General features: G+C 38.9%; 1 protein-coding gene across 1 annotated transcript in view; it reads right to left on the reverse strand.

Moving 5' to 3' along the window:
- DGKQ (diacylglycerol kinase theta) overlaps window positions 1-14,975 on the reverse strand; it is a 94,196-nt gene extending 79,221 nt beyond the window's left edge. Inside the window, exon 1 of the mRNA XM_072404560.1 lies at window positions 14,422-14,975. Within this exon, the coding sequence (XP_072260661.1) occupies window positions 14,422-14,707 (286 nt within the window). The 5' untranslated portion in view covers window positions 14,708-14,975. The remainder of the gene's footprint in view (window positions 1-14,421) is intronic.
- Window positions 14,976-17,881: the final 2,906 nt, after the last annotated feature.

The raw sequence follows: 17,881 nt of genomic DNA on the forward strand, positions 1-17,881 counted from the left end.
AATCTTTTTGCAATAATCTGTACATTTGATCATGAAATTTTAAATTCAATTCGCCGCAATGACGACGTTGTCACTGGAAATAAAAAGAAGCAAGTTTAATGAAAAGAAAGCACTCTCTGGTGTCTTACTATTCTCTTGGCTGTAAAGATGACTCCTAAGCATTAACACTTTCTGAATCACTGACCCTGGGAAAGAGATGTGTACATGATTTACATTGTATTAGAACTAAATTGAACTAAAGCTTTAAGGATTTTCCTGTTTTGAAGATTTGATGAAATAAAAAAAGGAAGAATAGGTGGACAAAACTGCTACATCTGTTACAAAAAAATAAAAAATAAAACAGAATAGGAAACAAATTATGTGAAATCTACCATTCCACTGGAGATGCAGTTGAAGACACTAACATGAATACCCTAAAAAAAAATTAAAGAGTACAGGTAGTCCCCGGGTTACATGCAAGATAGGGACTGTAGGTTTGTTCTTAAATTGAATTTGTATGTAAGTCGGAACAGGTACACTATTTTAATAAATGCAATTAGGACAGATGTTTGTCCCAACATATTATTAGCCAGCATGGTGTCAGTTACTGTAAAAAATCCTCATTTTGAGGTAATCACATAAAACAACTTTATGGAGTCTAGACATTCATTACTTCTAGAGCAAGGTGTGCTTTGATAAGCAAAAAGAACAACTGCAGAGTTTGTCTTGTCATTAAAGAGTTACAAGAGCTCAGTCCTTAAGATCAACCACAAAAACAAAGCTGTGTTTAGCAAAAGATTTCTTCTGGAAATCATGCAACCGCCCCCTCCAAGCCTCCAAGGTTCTGCACAGGAGTGAGCAGGGAAGCCCATTCGTATTTAGGATGCGTCCATATGTCCTTAACCAGAGGACTACCTATAAACAGAAGTACTTTTAGGTCCATAAATATTTGGACAGAGACAACTTTTTTCTTATTTTGGTTCTGTACATTACCACAATTATTTTTAAATGAAACAACTCAGATGCAGTTGAACTGCAGCCTTTCGGTTTTACTTCAGTGGGTTAAACAAAAAGATTGCATAAACATTTGAGGAACTACAGCCCTTCTAATACTTGGTTAAAAACCCTTTGCTGGCAATGACAGCCTGTAACCTTGAACTCATGGACATCACCAGATGCTGGGTTTCCTCCTTTTTAATGCTCTGCCAGGCCTTTACTGCAGCGGCTTTCAGTTGCTGTTTGTGGGCTTTTCTGGCCGAAGTTTAGTCTTCAAAAAGTGAAATGCATGCTCAATTGGGTTCAGTTCAGGTGACTGACTTGGCCATCCAAGAATTTTCCACTTCTTTGATTTAATAAACTCCTGGCTTTGGATGTATACTTTGGGTCATTGTCCATCTGTATTATGAAACGCCTCCCAATCAATGTGACAGCATTTAGCTGGATTTGAGCAGACAGTAAGTCTCTGAACACCTCAGAATTCATTCAGCTGCTTCTGTTCTGTGTCACATCATTGATAAACACTAGTGTCCCAGTGCCATGGCAGCCATGCATGCCCAAGCCATCACACTGCCTCCGCCATGTTTTACAAATGATGTGGTATGCTTTGGATGAGCGGTTCCACGCCTTCTCCATACTTTTTTCTTGCCATCATTCCGGTGAAGGTTAATCTTGGTTCCATTGGTCCAAAGAATGTTTTTCCAGAACTGTGCTGGCTTTTTTAGATGTTTTTGAGCAAAGTCCAATCCAGCCTTTCTATTCTTGAGGTGTATGAGTGGCTTGCACCTTGCAGTGCACCCTCTGTTTTTACTTTCATGCAGTCTTCTCTTTATGGTAGACTTGGATATCGATACGCCTACTTCCTGGAGAGTGTTGTTCACTTGGTTGGCTGTTGTGAAGGGGTTTCTCTTCACCATGGAAATGATTCTGCCATCAACCACCACTGTCGTCATCCGTGGACGTTCAGGTCTTTTGGCGTTGCTGAATTCCCCAGTGCTTTGTTTCTTTCTCGTGATGTACCAAACTGTAGATTTTGCCACTCCTAATATTGTAGCAATTTCTTGGATAGGACATTTTTTCTGTTCTTGCAGCTTAAGGATGGCTTTTTTCACCTGCATGGAGAGCTCCTTTGACCGCATGTTGTCTGTTCACAGCAAAATCTTCCACATACAAGCACCCCCCCCCCCCCCTCAAATCAACTCCAGGCCTTTTATCTACTTAATTGATAATGACATAACGAAGGAATTGCCCACACCACCCCATGAAATAGCCTTTGAGTCAATTGTTCAATTACTTTTGAGCCCCTAAAATGAAGTGATTGTGTAAAAAAATAAAAAATAAATAATAAAAAAAAGGCTCAAGTTCCTCACATTTTTATGCAATCTTTTTGTTCAACCCACTGAATTAAAGCTGAAAGTCTGCAGTTCAACTGCATCTGAGTCGTTTCATTTAAAATTATTGTCGTAATGTACAGAATGAAAATTAGAAAAAAGCTGTCTCTGTCCAACTATTAATGGACCTAACTGCAGTTGAAATTTTCAGCTAAAAAGCTCCTCATCCTATCTGTTTTTTTTCCAGGAATGGTTCCTAAGGACCAGATGATTACCAAGATGTCTTTAAGGTACAGTATACTGCACTGATACTATCAGCCCATGGGGCATGGAAACAAAAAAAAAAATCACTGGATATGAGTAGGGAAGTAACAGAAATAGTGCTGCAGTGCAAGGCAAGAGGTTTTTTATGACAGACTATTATGGATGCATATATCTAAATTACTTTTACTCCTCTTCTCCATTCAATGGCCAGGTGCTAAATAAAAGACAAGTGAAAGATTAATGGTACCAGAATTTTAGCTATAATCACAGAGATATGGACTGCCTCTGACAACCCCAACTGAGGGGACTGAGACCAAAGAAAATTTAGTGAGTAAAATAAGAAAAGACTATTTAGGACAAGACAGTTTACAAAATGAACAACATTGAACAGTATAGTCCACACACTATTAAAAAATAAATGTATTTGATACAAATGATAAGTCAAAGCTTCTCAACTCAAATGGGTCTTTTGGGTGAAAGATTCAAAGGATAATAACCTTTCAAATAAAACCTAATGCCTTAAAGTTCAAGCCTTTTTAAAATTTTAATTTTGAAACTGAGTGATCTTTAATTTATGTATTATTTTTACACAGTATTTATATAGCGCCATCATAATATCCATCACAAAGTCCATAGTTGTGTCACTAACTGTCCCTAAAAGGAGCTCACAATCTAATGTCCCTACCTCAGTCATACGTCAATAATGTAGTCTAAGGTCAGTTTTAAAGGGAAGTCAAACAATCTTACTGCATGTTTTTGGAATGAGGGAGGAAACCCACAAACTCCATGCAGATAGTGTCCTGGCCCGAGATTCGAACCTGGGACCTAGAGCTGCAAAGGCCAGAATCCTAACCTCTGAGCCACCGTACATATTAGGAGGCTAATAGCAACAAGTACACATATTTCATGTAAGCTGAAATGAACTTTATGTCATAATAAAATGATGATGATGTGTCACACAAATTAACCATGAGCTCACACACAACATTTACTGTGCAACCATATATAATTATACACTGCATTATGCATTATAAATAGACTTCTCCATTCTAAGCATACAATTAATACAAACAGAACAAAAAAACAGCTCTTTAATGATGATGCCTGGTTACTATATTTTTTACAATAACCTGAAACCATCCTTTAGAATTTAAACACAAATTTTACATTTAGGATATTTTAATTGCATTTATAACAAAATACCTAAATTTGTGGAGTTTAAATACATTTTAATAAACCAGATACATTTATTAATTACTATATAGGTATGGGTAAAAAGTAGTGGAACCATAGGTAGTAAACTCCCCATTATGCAGCAACCACTAGAAATGGTAGATTTTGGATAAATGTTAATATTAAAATACACTCATTAGATAAATATACCTGTACTGTATAAAAAGAACGTCCCCTAAAATGCACAAGGCAGTATAATGGTACCAATAGAAAGTTCAAACCCAACGGTGGAAGGCGCAAGAAAAATGCACAGAGCGTTGGCCTGCACCTGGTTTAAACCCTGAAATTTTTTATGGCCAGGTCACATGCCAGTTAATTGCGCTATGGATAACAGGGGGTTTACTGTAGTTATCTGCAGTTGAAAGCCTATTTTACCCTTTTACTGCTGTTATATGTAGTATATCACTATACATATAAATGCGTGAATGCGTGTTATATACCATCTATCTAATATTTACCAGGTCAAAACCTCACATGTACTAACTTCCACTCTGTTAAAGCTAGAAAGTTTTGTCTAGGCCTAATGAAGACACAGTATTTTTGGAACACTCCAATAAATTGCAGGTTATGCAAGTAATAGTTTGTATTTGCATATTTGTAAAACTATAAGCTTTGTGGCTTTTGAAGATGACATTCCAGCTGGTTTGAAGGCACAAGTGCAGGACCTCGGATCCTCTATGACCTCCTGGTTGAAGCCTCGCTGGCTAAACATCCTAAAGGTCACAGTTTTCCACCATGGTATATCATTACTCAAATAATTACAGGATAGTAGAAGGGGTAGTGGTAGTCTAACGTATACAGTAGTCCCCCCACCAACGTTCATTCATCATTGGTCAAATTGTTTAATTATTCCCTTTTATGCTTACAGAAGTTTCTGGAACTCCCTGAAAATGGGGTAGATTCGGATTTTGCCATATAGGCACGTGTGGTGACTGACATTATTAAAAAGTGCCCAAAAAAAAAACAAAGGATTTTAAAAGCCTTGTAAGAGCCCACATGATGCCTTCAAAACTACTAAGGCATTATTCCTACATGAGGGGAACCAATGGCAAATATGCGTGAACTGTCGAGCCAAAAGTAATTAAAAATTAAAAAGAGCAAAGAGAGACTCCTGACCAAGGAGGTTGAAGTGTACATAAATGCAGTCTTTGTTGTTCATTTGGTGTAGATATCAAAATTGAGTTGTTTATAGTATAGTTGCTGGATCCACATTTAGAAAAAGTTATATACAAAGCCTTCAGCCTAATTTTAAAAATATTAAGTAAGTGACAAGGCAAACATCTCCACACATCCATATTGGCTTTAGCAATTGTAAAGGGTGTAAAATTTAGGGTCACAAAGTCAGTTAATCGGGATGTATATAAGAGATATATTTCCAGTTATTTAACATTTAAAACCCACTTTAAAGGGAGGTCAGAGATTGCTAACATATGTGCTGCTGGATCAGTATGAAGTAACTGAAACAACGGAGTATCAAAATATTGATTAAGAATCCTTGGGGCCTCAGAAACCTGGTCCTGAAATATAAAGAAATAAGAAACATTACTGCATAAAAGGTGAATTTATCCTTCAGGACCCCCCATTGGAGTAACCTTAATACCAGAAGTAGTATGCAATGCAGTAGTAAAAGGAACCATCATGGGATGTGGATATAATCTATGGATATTATTGTCCCATAAACCCATTTTAACCCACATCTATTATGAAGTCTATGACAGTGGACAACCTAGTAAACGGAATTTTGGCTAACACTTTAAAATCAACATTCAGCAATACAATCTTCTTTAGGAGTCTTTAGGAGGAGAAGTACAGTGAGTTTAGAGTAATATTGTATTAGAGTAATAGAAAGCTTACTCATAGAATGGCAAGAAAGCTGGAAGCAATGTAAAGGGTGAATTTCCTTTATAAAAACAGTTAATAGCATGAACAACCAAATATATATAATTTTCCAAAGGTTGTCATTTAACATCCGTAAAGAAGGTAAGCGATCAATATTAGCACCTGGGTATCAAAACACTGGTAAAGGAAATATAAAGCTTTATAATGGCCTACCGAAAACGTCCATAGACTCTGTATGGTCACTAGTAAGATTACCATCTAGTTTACAAATAACGTGAATATCAACCACAAATGCAGGATTTGCTGAAAGCACAGGTAACAACTATCCATATTTATCACCAAATTCAAACAGCAATGCTGTCTGCTCGTCTGTAGCTATGTACTCATTCGGCCAGGTGCATTTTACAAATTTTTTGACATAATGAGGCAAATGTATTTAATCAGGAACAGTTGAAAATTGATTGGACAGAATGAATTCTCTTCTCTCAAGATCAACCCTACTACAATTCAAACAAATTCTATGAGGCTTTATAGCAGAGATGAATTTCCCCCACAATAAATACTATCCAAGCAGAGGCTTCATCACAGTGCGGATATTGTTGAATGCGCAGAGAAACCTATTGGTCTACAGAAAAATTCCAGATCCAGTCACGGTGAAATTTCCAAGCATTAATATAGCCCATCTCAAAGACCAATTTCAGGAGGTTCACAATCAGATAAACCCCCAGATAGGTAGTCAGCTATGAGAACCCCAATAAGTAAACATTGACTACAGAAAACTAGATTGATATGGGATGCTAACCTATAGGAAGTGAAAAAGCAAGAGTACCGAGAAGAACAAGGAGGTTTGTTTCCATCGCCAAACTTTAAGGGAAGTCATATCTGCCCAATGCTGCAATTCAGGTGTATGAGTTAAAGATAAGATAGTACTGTCCAAAAGAGGTTCAAGTACGAAAATCTCCCCCCATAGCCATTTTTACAGGTTGAAACAGAATACGCCTCTTATAAATTAAATAAAGCAACTGATAATTGAAAGGAGGGAGTCTGTAGACAAAAATAAAATGCCAAACTTAATGTAAATTATCACAACCACGTACCTACCCCCTGGACCAGTGAACATATAAAACACTTTACACAATAAAGCTTTGCAAGTAGGAATGATGATACCTAAACCAGAAACTAAATAAGTAGTATGTATTGCTCTTTGCACCTAGGGTCTCTATAAAGATAAGATGGATGTTTTTTTAAGACAACAGTTTTGAAGGGTCAACCCGAACCTCAAGGCAACTAAGAGCAAAAAACAAAGTGGAGGCAACAAACGGGCCTTGACATACAGGCCAAATGTAATGAGCCAATAAAACAGCCCAGCACAATAAACCCAAACAAAACAAAAAAAGGGGGGTAGATACTTCCTCAGGCGAAGAAAAAAAAAATCTTTGGGATGGCAAGAGGACTGGAATCGAATGAAATGTTTCTAGTTCTTTCTAAAATCTCATTGAATTCTTCAATAATCGAGTCCAATCTCAAGGTCATACTTAGTATCTAGTTCCAGACCGCATAGCAATATTTCAGCCATCTGCTTCCTTTTTATGTTTTTGTTTCACAAAAAAAAATTACTTACCTTCAATCCTGCAAAGCAGTGAATCCATCTGGAGGTTTCCTCCATTGGGTCCCACGTCGTCCTGGGCGCTGCCACCTTTGCCTCTTCTGGGTTCTTCTTCCTACGTGACCCGACCCAGGCGCGAGATTCTCCCAGGATGTGTGACGTAGGTATCCGGGAAGACACTGCACTCACATTCTTTTTTTTTTTTTTTTTTTTTTTTTTTAAAAGGTGTGGCAGTGAAAAAAAAACTAAAACCGAATTTTTACTTAACATAAAAGGGTTGTCTAACCTTTTATGTAAACAGAAATTATGAGTTTAGGTACGCTTTAAGTTGGATCTCCACCTCTGCACTTAAACACTACCTCGAAAGTCTCCTTTCCCCCACCCCTTCCTGTTATTCCTTGTTCTGTTATTGTTAATCATTTAGCTAGTTCTATTTAGCGTTATTATCTTGTTTTTGTATTTTGTTTAGCATTTTCAACTTGCCAGGAAATAAGTATACTTGAAGAAAAGTAGAAAAAAAAATTACAATTACAAGAAAAAAAAATTACATTGATATTTAAATTTCCTTTTTTGCATTATGTCTGTTTATTTTTGTTTGTAAACAAATTACATGTTAAAAATCTAATAAAATGACTGCTGGGACTGTGCATTCTCTCCACTACATCAGTAAGAGAAAGTGAATCAAGAAAAAATAATTTTTTAAAGAAACTCTTAGCAAAGATTTTTGGGTTCAAACCCTCCAATCCCTCGAGGAGTCCTGGTAAACTGATAATACAGGGAAGTCTATTCTTACCATCAGTTTGGCTCAAAAGAAGTATATTCATGCAGCCAGCAAGGTCATAAGAATGAGAATAAGTGTCCTCCAATGCAATTCCACTCAGGATTCCATCACACATCCCAAGATTTTGTCAAGGTCATGACAAATAAGTAACTTCTTTTGTCAAAGAATATATTTTCACCAGTAAAGCAGACTCACGGGTCACCAACACATCCAGTCAAATGAGAAGAGCATGAAGAATGGCTTCTTCATAGATTGTGGGCTTGTCTGCTCTAGGGAGGCCTCCTCCACAGTACTAGAGAGCTGCATTAGACAGCCATATGGAGCAGCAGAGGATGACAAGATAGCATGGAAGGTAGTGTCGAGGCTGCGGAATTGGTGATCCTGCTTTTTCTTTGCTGGTGCCCGTCACATCCCCAGTGGGTAAAATAAGTCAAGGTAGTTTGTAAAGCTTGTACAAACAAGGTAAAGGATGTAGTAACTAGATGTTAGGGGAGATTATATACTGGCCATGCCCCCCAATATGGTATATATACAGATTAGTTTCAAATAAGTCACTGTATTGGCTGAATAGCTAGAAGCCCCCACAACTGAACTACAGAATAGCCTGATGTGTGATGAAAGTGGGGAACTTCCGGAAAGGAGGACAGAGCGGGGTGATGATTGATACAATGCCGATTACCGCCACAGTATAGGCAAGATTATTGACATGAAAGAAATGTCTTGAACCAGGATTTTTGCTTCTAGTTTACATGTGCTTACTAGGACTATGGTGGAGAGAATATGTTACATAAAGTCAGCTCAGGCTAACTCCAATTTTCTACATAAAGAGATTTTTTTAATTACCTAAAGTGGACAGACTAGGAAGGAATGACACTACGAAATGGTTTTTGAGAGTGTGTGTAATAAAATATTTATATTAAAACCAAAAACTAATAACTCATCTATGTTGATTTTAGATTACAGCAAGTAATCAGCAAAATTTCTGTTTTGTGTCCTGTGACAGTAAAATTAGGCACTGCCTTAAAAAATTCACTAATAAGGCTTTGATAATGCTGTCCAGCAGAACAGGCTGTTTGTTGATACTCAGTGGGCTATTTTTGGTTCTAATATCAACAAATGCGAACAGCTGGAAGTGACAATGAACTTGACTGCAATGTATGAATTATTACAGTACACAAGCTTGATACTTGAGAAAGGATTACCAGTATTGCAACAAATATTTTTATTTTCAGCAAGCTTATCTTTACCAGTTTGCAGTAATATGGTAAACAAATGCATAATGTGAAGATTTGCATTTTATTACTTTAAAAAAAAATATATTGTTTGTTGTCATTCACATGACTTGTGCTAACAGACAGGAAAAGCATGACCTTTAAGAAAAGTAGACAGGACAGTTGCATCTACATTTGTGGCTTTTTAAGGTTGTACTGTGCCTTTTCGAAAAGTTAGATGCCATATTGAACAGTCAAAAATTTTGATTGAAGAATTGTCCTTCTACAAGATCTCTTCAGATGTGCCAGCCTCTTAGGACAGCCTATAATTGACTAGCAAAATTCATCAGGGAGCATACACATATACAAAAGTGTGTTTTCATACAAACAGGTATAAAGTAGCTTTTTTCCAATTTAGTAAATACGTATTACATAACCTTGCAGAAAGCATCTGTTGCAGAAAAATACAATTCTAGGGTAGTTGAATCATCCATGTAATAACTCCACATTCCCCTAGAACTTGTTATTATATATGTGTTCTTAACATGTATTTATGGATAAAACTTTTGTTTACATAGGTAGGGAATAGAAAATCTCTCAACAGTTTAATTTTGGCTGCCTGTGTACCATTGAGAACAAACCTTCCTAATTTCCTGTTCCAGAGATGTAACTGGAAGCAAGTTCCCCAATTCCCCCAGGGGGAGGATATTCCCCTCTTAGAAGGCTGCCCACAGTAGAAGATTTCCCCCTAACCTCCTGTTCTGGAATGACAAATATTTTAGATTTCCCCTTAGAATATGTACTGGTGACAACGGTCGGTGGGACAAAGAAAGGGCTGAATCTCTTGAACCCAGACAATCAAAAGTTTACATGGGATCTAACCTTTTCTCACTTTATTCAAAACTTAAAAAAAGAAGTTATGCCTAGGGATAGAGAGAGGACGGTTGTTAAAATTACCTCAAACCGAGGCAATTGTAAGACCATTACACATCTAACTGGTATATTTACTATGGCATTGCATAGAGAAATTACAGCGTATACATGGACACCCCACAGCAAGCAAAGATAAATGTCCTAGATGACCTTCCTACAGTGAGGTTACTATTAGGTGAATATTGGCTAATACACTGTGCCCTAATTCTGCATATGCAAATCCGGTGGGTAGGATAATATTAAATAATGCACTCCACCAAGTAATCTGCAGTCTGCATTTTTTTTGGAATGGTTTCATGGTTATGCTTTTACTGTATAAGCACAAACAAAGCAACCAAAGTAAAAAAAAAAATACAACTCCACCTGGTTATGACAACAACCATCATAAAAATATAATCAAAATGCATGCTTCACAGATATAATAGCAGTATATTGAAATAATTCTGCTGATATTTACAGCATTTATTTAACACACACGGAACTGACTTTTTGAATTTTCAGGGAACCTCCACTTTAACTGCTATATCCCCAGCTCATAGTACATTAGTGTGATGGTCAGTAGGAAGAATACCTCCTACATTGCTGGCCAGTGGAAGAATGTCACCCTTACAGGTAGCCAAAACTAATGCACAAAATCTTCATAGCTCAAGAACCCCAAGTCAAGTGGTCGCCAACCTTTTTGGACCCACGGACCACTCAATTTACTGGCGCATGCGTGGGGAGCCGAGTGTCAATCAAAGGGGAAGAAAATTCCCCCTTAGTGACGGTATGATGCCAGAAGCCCCCACTCTCCCATCCCAGATCTGAGGTCCCGAAATACCACCCAGGTCAACGCCCTGAGCCTCCAATCCGTACAGGGGACATGGTCCACAGCTCTGGCCGGCCAGAGCCGTGGACCACCAAAACTTTCTTGCGGACCATTAGTTGGCAACCTCAGGGTTCCACTGAACCTTCGTTGGGAAACATTGGACTAAATAATAAATTAAAAGTTGTCCCAAATACTGGTAGATGTTTTTAATAACTTAGACTTTAGGTTAGGTTTGATAAAAACATAAATTCTAATGAAAATATGGTCAAAAATTATATTGCTCAAAAACTATTTGATTGAAATATTGATTGAACTTTGTTCAGGAATGCCCAATTTTTTGATAAAGTGCTAGGAAAGCGGCAGGCAATCAACAGCTGCAGTGCTTCATATTTCACCGAATGTTACAAAGCCAATGGTAAAAGCACTGATAAAATTTCTACAGAAATTTGACCAATACAGAGTGGTGCTCCGTTGCAATCAATGTGAAAGATCAATATTTTGAGATTGTTTGTGTTGTAGTAATGTGCGCTCCGTTAAGGTAAAACCTCTATTCTTGGTAATATTGGTTGAAGGTGCAAGCACTATTTCCTAATTTACAAAAAAGGCCTCAAATGTATCTGATAAATGTAGAGTCCAATCAAATTTAAAAAACAAAAACAATAAATGTGAGCTGGGAAATAGTTTTTCTCTGGTTTCAGTAAATACATGAGTATTTTCCAGACCTTTCTTGGTTGTGTACCACCATCGCACCCTTTGCAATGCCTGAATGCCACCTATATTAAAGTATAGCACACATTCCTCCTACCTACAGTGATACTCTATAATAATTCCTCCATTCATCAATGTATGCTAAATGCAATAAAAGGAGAGAGAAACTAGCTTTCACAAAATTACTTTGCAGTACCGTAAACACATACAATCTGAATGCTCGGACTAAATTCCATATTAAAGATTTTTATTTCATTGTTGTGCACTGTTTAGTCCATTCAAACAAATGAGCTACCTAAAGGCAATGCATTTTAACTAAGTGTGAGTTTTACACCACAACAGACAACATGGCTGGTGTAAACGTGTCCTAACAATGCTAATCATACCAGCACCCCAGTATCCAGTTACTGCCAGATTCAGGTATAACTATTTGTGGTAAGAATCCAAAGTTGTGTTTGTTGGCCTTTCATGGCAACCATGGTTTAATTACAAGCCATAGTCATGTCTCTGAATGTAAAACACACCTATTAAAATCCTGGTAAACAGAATATTTATATCACAGAGATGCAATATAGAGCTGAATACCAGGAGCAGTCTGCCAATTTGCTCAACCATGGTGGATGAGTAATTAATTGCAATATGCACAACATTTGGAGCACTTCTTACAATCTGTGCCTGCAGTTTTCCGGTGAAAAGAAAAATCAACACAAATGCTGCTGAGATAATTAGACTCTTCCAATCATGACCTGAATATAGTAAATGAAGCCACTGTTCACATTACCGAAAACACATGCCTTATTATTTCAGGTAACAAAAATTGAATATGCAGCAATGATCTGAATATGCCATTTATGTTTTGTGATAGACACCTATCTGCCATAATGTACCAGGATGATACCAGTATTTCCTCCTTCAGCATTTCAACTTCCTGTCCCCTGCCCCTCAACTGGACAAGAAACCATCATTATAATTCAAAGAATTTATCACCCAATGAACAAGCAGGTGACACGATAAGGGTTAAAGATGACATCAATAAGGAAATCACCGTCCTGCCTACACAGTGCAACAGGTGTGCACCAATCCTTCCGTAGGCAAAGGGCTCGCATTTATAAGAAAGGACAATCAAGCTAAGTCTACACTGACTTTAATTTTAAACACTTATATAAGCCCACAGCCTTTCTTTTTTGTAACCACGTATATGGGTCTTATAAACTAAAGTATATGGCAGAGAAAAGGTAGAATAGGAGAAAATAAATGCCCACAAATGTCCAATGGAGGTGTTTGAAGCAAATGCCCACAAATTTCAATGGGGGTGTTTGAAGCAAATTTGTGCATTTTCAAGTGTTTTAGCACATTCCTAATGCTGCGGAATGCTTTTCTTTAGAGCCTATCAAGAAAACATTCTGGTGTGAATTGTCCTATCATAATGAATGAGAATTTCATGCATGGGCATTTAAATGCCTTACAGCACAAACTACAAAACAGAAAAAAAAACATGTTGAGTTAAACCGACCAATTTGTCTTATTTCCTTTCCTAACCCCTATTATAAAAATGGCAGCATGAGGACAAGACAATGACAAATGATAAAAACAAAAGCAGCGCCCTATGTAATAAACACCAATCACCCTTCCCACCAAGCAGGTTTACCTCTATGTACCTACCATAAAAAAAACCCTAATTTACAGATAACACCACACTGAAAGTGTTAATCGTATTGAATGAGTAAACAGATAAGAGTAATCTGATCACCTCTGTACACAAAATCTCAGACTGAACAACATCTGTTCTCCCATAGTGTTTTACTGCTATGGCTGCTTGCAAAACAAACACAACTGTCAGTGAAAATGACCTGTGGAGCTCATTGTAACAGGATTGCAGCAACAGCCACCACCGCCGTGACATGACGGCTATGAATCTGCAAGATTCCCATCGCCTAGACTGAGGAAACAGGTGTTTAATAGATTATATCACTGATTTCATTCACACAGTCTGGATCACTTAGGAAAAAATAATATGCTGCAAAGGTGGCCACAAAATGGACCCATAGAGGATTGTGGGGAGGAGAGGTGTTGTTCATTCATGGCATCACAACATCATTTAAGGAAAATGGAATAAAAGCACTGCTACCTTGCATGCTAAGAGCAACACTGCATTCAGAGTGTCAATTAGCATTTCAAAGCTGTGGCTGGTTAGCATTGACCCACATTTGTTGCTGTGCATCAGTATTGGCAGGATGAGGAGTTTCCCAAGATGCTCTCTATGTGTGCGCCAACATGTCATTTTCCCCACAGCGGCCCATTAAAAAATGCTCATTTCATCTCCTATTACCCATTGATTGTACAATTTAAAGTCTATTTACACTTGAAATGTCATTCATCCCTTGTGTCACACAAAGCAAGAAACCCCCTGCCAATGTCAAGGCTCCAAAAGGACACCCTGCATAGCTTCCTTCAGACCAGTCCCGCTTGGCAAGTAGGGGTCATAAGGCTTGTAACCTAGGTGACAACGCTGCAATGGATTTTACAGCGGGTTGTCACTCTGCAGGAGGAAGTGTCAGAGAATGAGCAAGTAGTAAGGACGTCACTGTGGGTATAAAGGTGATCCCTGCTGGACAGAGATCAGGAAAGGCTTCAGTAATGACAGGGTGTAATTATACCGGGGAATATATATATATATATATATATATATATATATATATATATATACACAGGGTATGATTTCTGCTGCTTACCTTCACACTGGAATCCGCCCAGACCCCAGATGAAATCCGTGCAATGATGACAGAAGGTGGGCTTGGTGAGAGTGACTTTCCTGAAGGTATGCCCAGGAGAAGCAGGGGCTTGTCTGAGGTGCTGGCGCTTGCTGCTAGGGGAAGAAGGACTGTGCCTCTGGGACTGAGGGGGGGTCCTGCTCTTCCCCCTGCCCAGCTTGGGGCTGGATGATGGGCTGCTGCTATTGCTTCCTCCGGCACGATGGCCCAGATTGCCAAACCTGGATCTCGCTCCGTCTGCAGCCATCTCTCTCCTCAGACTGAAGAGGAGGGCCCAAGGAAAACACAAGCAGACGAGGAAACGTGCGGGGAAGAAGGGGAGACGCTGGCAGGATCACAGCTCACACAGGTAATGAATCCTCGGGCTTCCCCGTACTGACCGGGTGACCAGAGCAGCCATAAAACATCACCCGCAAGCCGGCACAGAGAAAACGGCGAATGAAGGAGAGAGCCGAAGACGAGCCGTGAATGTGAGTGTGTGAATGTGTGCTCTGGGCTGACCTCGCTCGCTGCTGGGCTGTGACTGCAAACCCCGCCCCTCCCTTCAATGTGTAACACACTACACAGCCACACTCACAACTTTCCCCTCACAACTTGTCTGACATGGACAATGTGCCATACAAATGTTATAGTCCTGTGTACCAGAATAAACACTTACCCCGTGCCAACTAAAGTACTCCTGTTCACATTCTGTGTCAGCTTCTTTTTTACCTCAGGGCTGCTGCTTCCTGTAGGCTCACTATATACCCACACTGGGATTGGAAACTGTGCTATTCATATGTTAGTCCTGTGTTCCATAATAAACACTTACCTTTGTAGTAAATTTAATACTCACTTCCACCTTTTTCAGCTTTTTTACCTCAGGGCTGCTGTTTCCTGTAGGTTCACTATATACCCTATGGGAAAGGAAATTGTGCCATTTGTATGTTATAGTCCTGTGTGCCATAATAAAAACTTACAATAAAATATTACATTTCATTTTTATCAACTCTGGTTCCCTGTAAGCTCCGACAGTAGTGCAGTCACTTACTATATACAGGCATAAAGCAGCGTCACCTAACCCTTTGCACCATGGAATGCATGAACTTGAAAGGAAATTTTTCCATGGCCCAGTAAAAAAATTGTTAGCCTGAAACATGACAGAGAGGGGAGAGCAGGCATCTTGGTCGGCTGCAGTCTGTGCTATGCCAGGAAGGATTGGTGTCCTCACTTGATTATTTAGTTCAGCCAATCATGCATGCTCTCATTTGTGATTGGCTGAAGGAGAGATCACATCAATTCCTGTGAAGACTACAGCCGAAAAGGAACTGTGGCCTGGTTCGGCAAAGCCTATGGCTCACTACCAGTCTGTGGCCCAGTGGTTGGGGGCTCAGTTTTTTTACTATGTATTTAAAGCTAAACAGGCCTACAGCTATATATGAGAAATACTTTACTTTCCAGGGGGTTTGTATATCTGTCAGCATCCGCTCCTGAGGTTTACACATCCTCAATTTATGGCACAGCCCTATCTGACAAAGCAGGGGACCAGTATGTTTTCTACTGTAGTTAGGTAACACAGGTCCTGTCCTTGCCCCAAGTATGTGACTGCACAGTGAAAGGGGAAGCAACACAGCAACTACACAATTTCTTTTTCACTTTGTTTCCTTCTCCTATCAGTACATTTTTTGCACTGCAACAAAACAAAATGGCTCCTTGCACAGCTTCCCCCTCCCACAAATTCTTCACTTGGCTTTACCAAGACTGTATTAAATAAAGGTAGTTACAGCATTGAAGAATACATTCAGTGATACCTTAATGAATACATACCTACATTAAATATTGCCTTTTATATTTGCCTGGAGCTTAAAATATATAATTAAAATTTATCCAAATGTGTCAGGTGCTTTTGCCATAGTCTAGAACCTAAAGACAACAAAGTTTGGACTGAAAACACAGTGGTGGGAAAGGAGAAGAGTTTTGTCTGGAGGAGAACATTTACAACTAGAAAAAATCATATAACCGTAGAATTCCAGTCTCCTTGAGTTCTGGTCAGTTTTGGATTGAGGGAGAGATTTGATGCTCTTATCTGCTGAGATTGACTTCTGCTTTTGTCATCCCTGTTAGTAGCTTCTCAGTGTTGCTGTTGCTATGTCTTAGCACAGTGAGGCATTCTTCACAGGATTCTTCACAGTAAGGTCTGTGAAAATGTGAAATAGGCTCCCTCAGTTGTAGCTTGTTTTATAGAATGCTTTACGAAAAAACTGGATGCTTTGCTAGAAGCACAGAATATGACTGGGTAAATTTTAAAGAAATAACACCAACGGATGTTGATACAGGGAACATCCAAGGAACTTTTCTGCCCGTTGGAGCAAGTTGAACCAGGGTTTATAAGGGTTTTCTGCCTTCCTCCGAATCAACTATGTCTTTTGGGGTTTATCTGGGATATGTTGGTTTCTAGTATGGTTATTTCTCTAGTGGTTGGACTTAATGGACTTGTGATCTTTTTTAACCTGACTATGTAACTATGACAGATGCCCCGCTATTCGATGCACAAACACTAACCATTGTAAAGGTCCCCCTACCTTCTGTATGATGATGATAATGAAATAATCTGTAATAATAATGTTGTCTTCTCTTTGATCTTCATGCATTTTCTTGAAAAACTGGCATTTTTGCAAAAATGAAATTTCCATTTTCACTCACAGAACCTGGCCTAACTTTCCTGGCATGGTTTAGCAACACTTGTATTTTATGCACATGTTTCAAGAGACCACTTACTTTTCTGTGTAGAAAATATTTGCACAACTTGTCAATAATAATAGGGTACCAAGGAAACAGTGCCCAATTCTAGTAAGCAATTGATAAATTTAATGCAGGGGTTGGCAAACTCCGGCCTTGAGGCCAGATACGGCCTAGCTGGTAGTTAGTTCTGGCCTAACGCCCCCTGGCCGATCCGGCCCAATGCTGTTGCCGGCAGATCGGCCAGGGGGCTTTGGGAACTACCAGAGCCAAAGCCCCGGAGCTCCGCCCCCTTGCAGTTGCTCCCCTATTTAACGCAGCCGGCATTGATACTTCCACCGCCACGGTAAATAGGGAAAGCTCGCCGAAGGTAAATCCTTCTCCTCCATAATGCATACAGAGGAGAGTGATTTCACTTCAGAGGGTGTTTCCTGGTGGTGGGCGGAGCCATTAGGGCAGGTCCGGCCTAGTGTGCTCCCGCCCACCCCATAAATGGCCTAGTGGCCATAAAACTTTGTGGTCCCCGGATTTAATGTATTACATGTAAATATCATACCTTATATAGGAGCCTTTATAAATCAAAAAATGTAAAAAAAAAAAGAACTGATACATTTTTTTTAAATTAGGTTTACCCAATCCAAAGATAAAACAAAAAAACATGTATTTAGGTTAATTGGCATCCCCCTTAAGGAATTGACCTTAG

This window comes from Pyxicephalus adspersus, chromosome 3, assembly GCF_032062135.1.
Source record: "Pyxicephalus adspersus chromosome 3, UCB_Pads_2.0, whole genome shotgun sequence".
In the NCBI taxonomy this organism is placed as follows: Eukaryota; Metazoa; Chordata; class Amphibia; order Anura; family Pyxicephalidae; genus Pyxicephalus; species Pyxicephalus adspersus.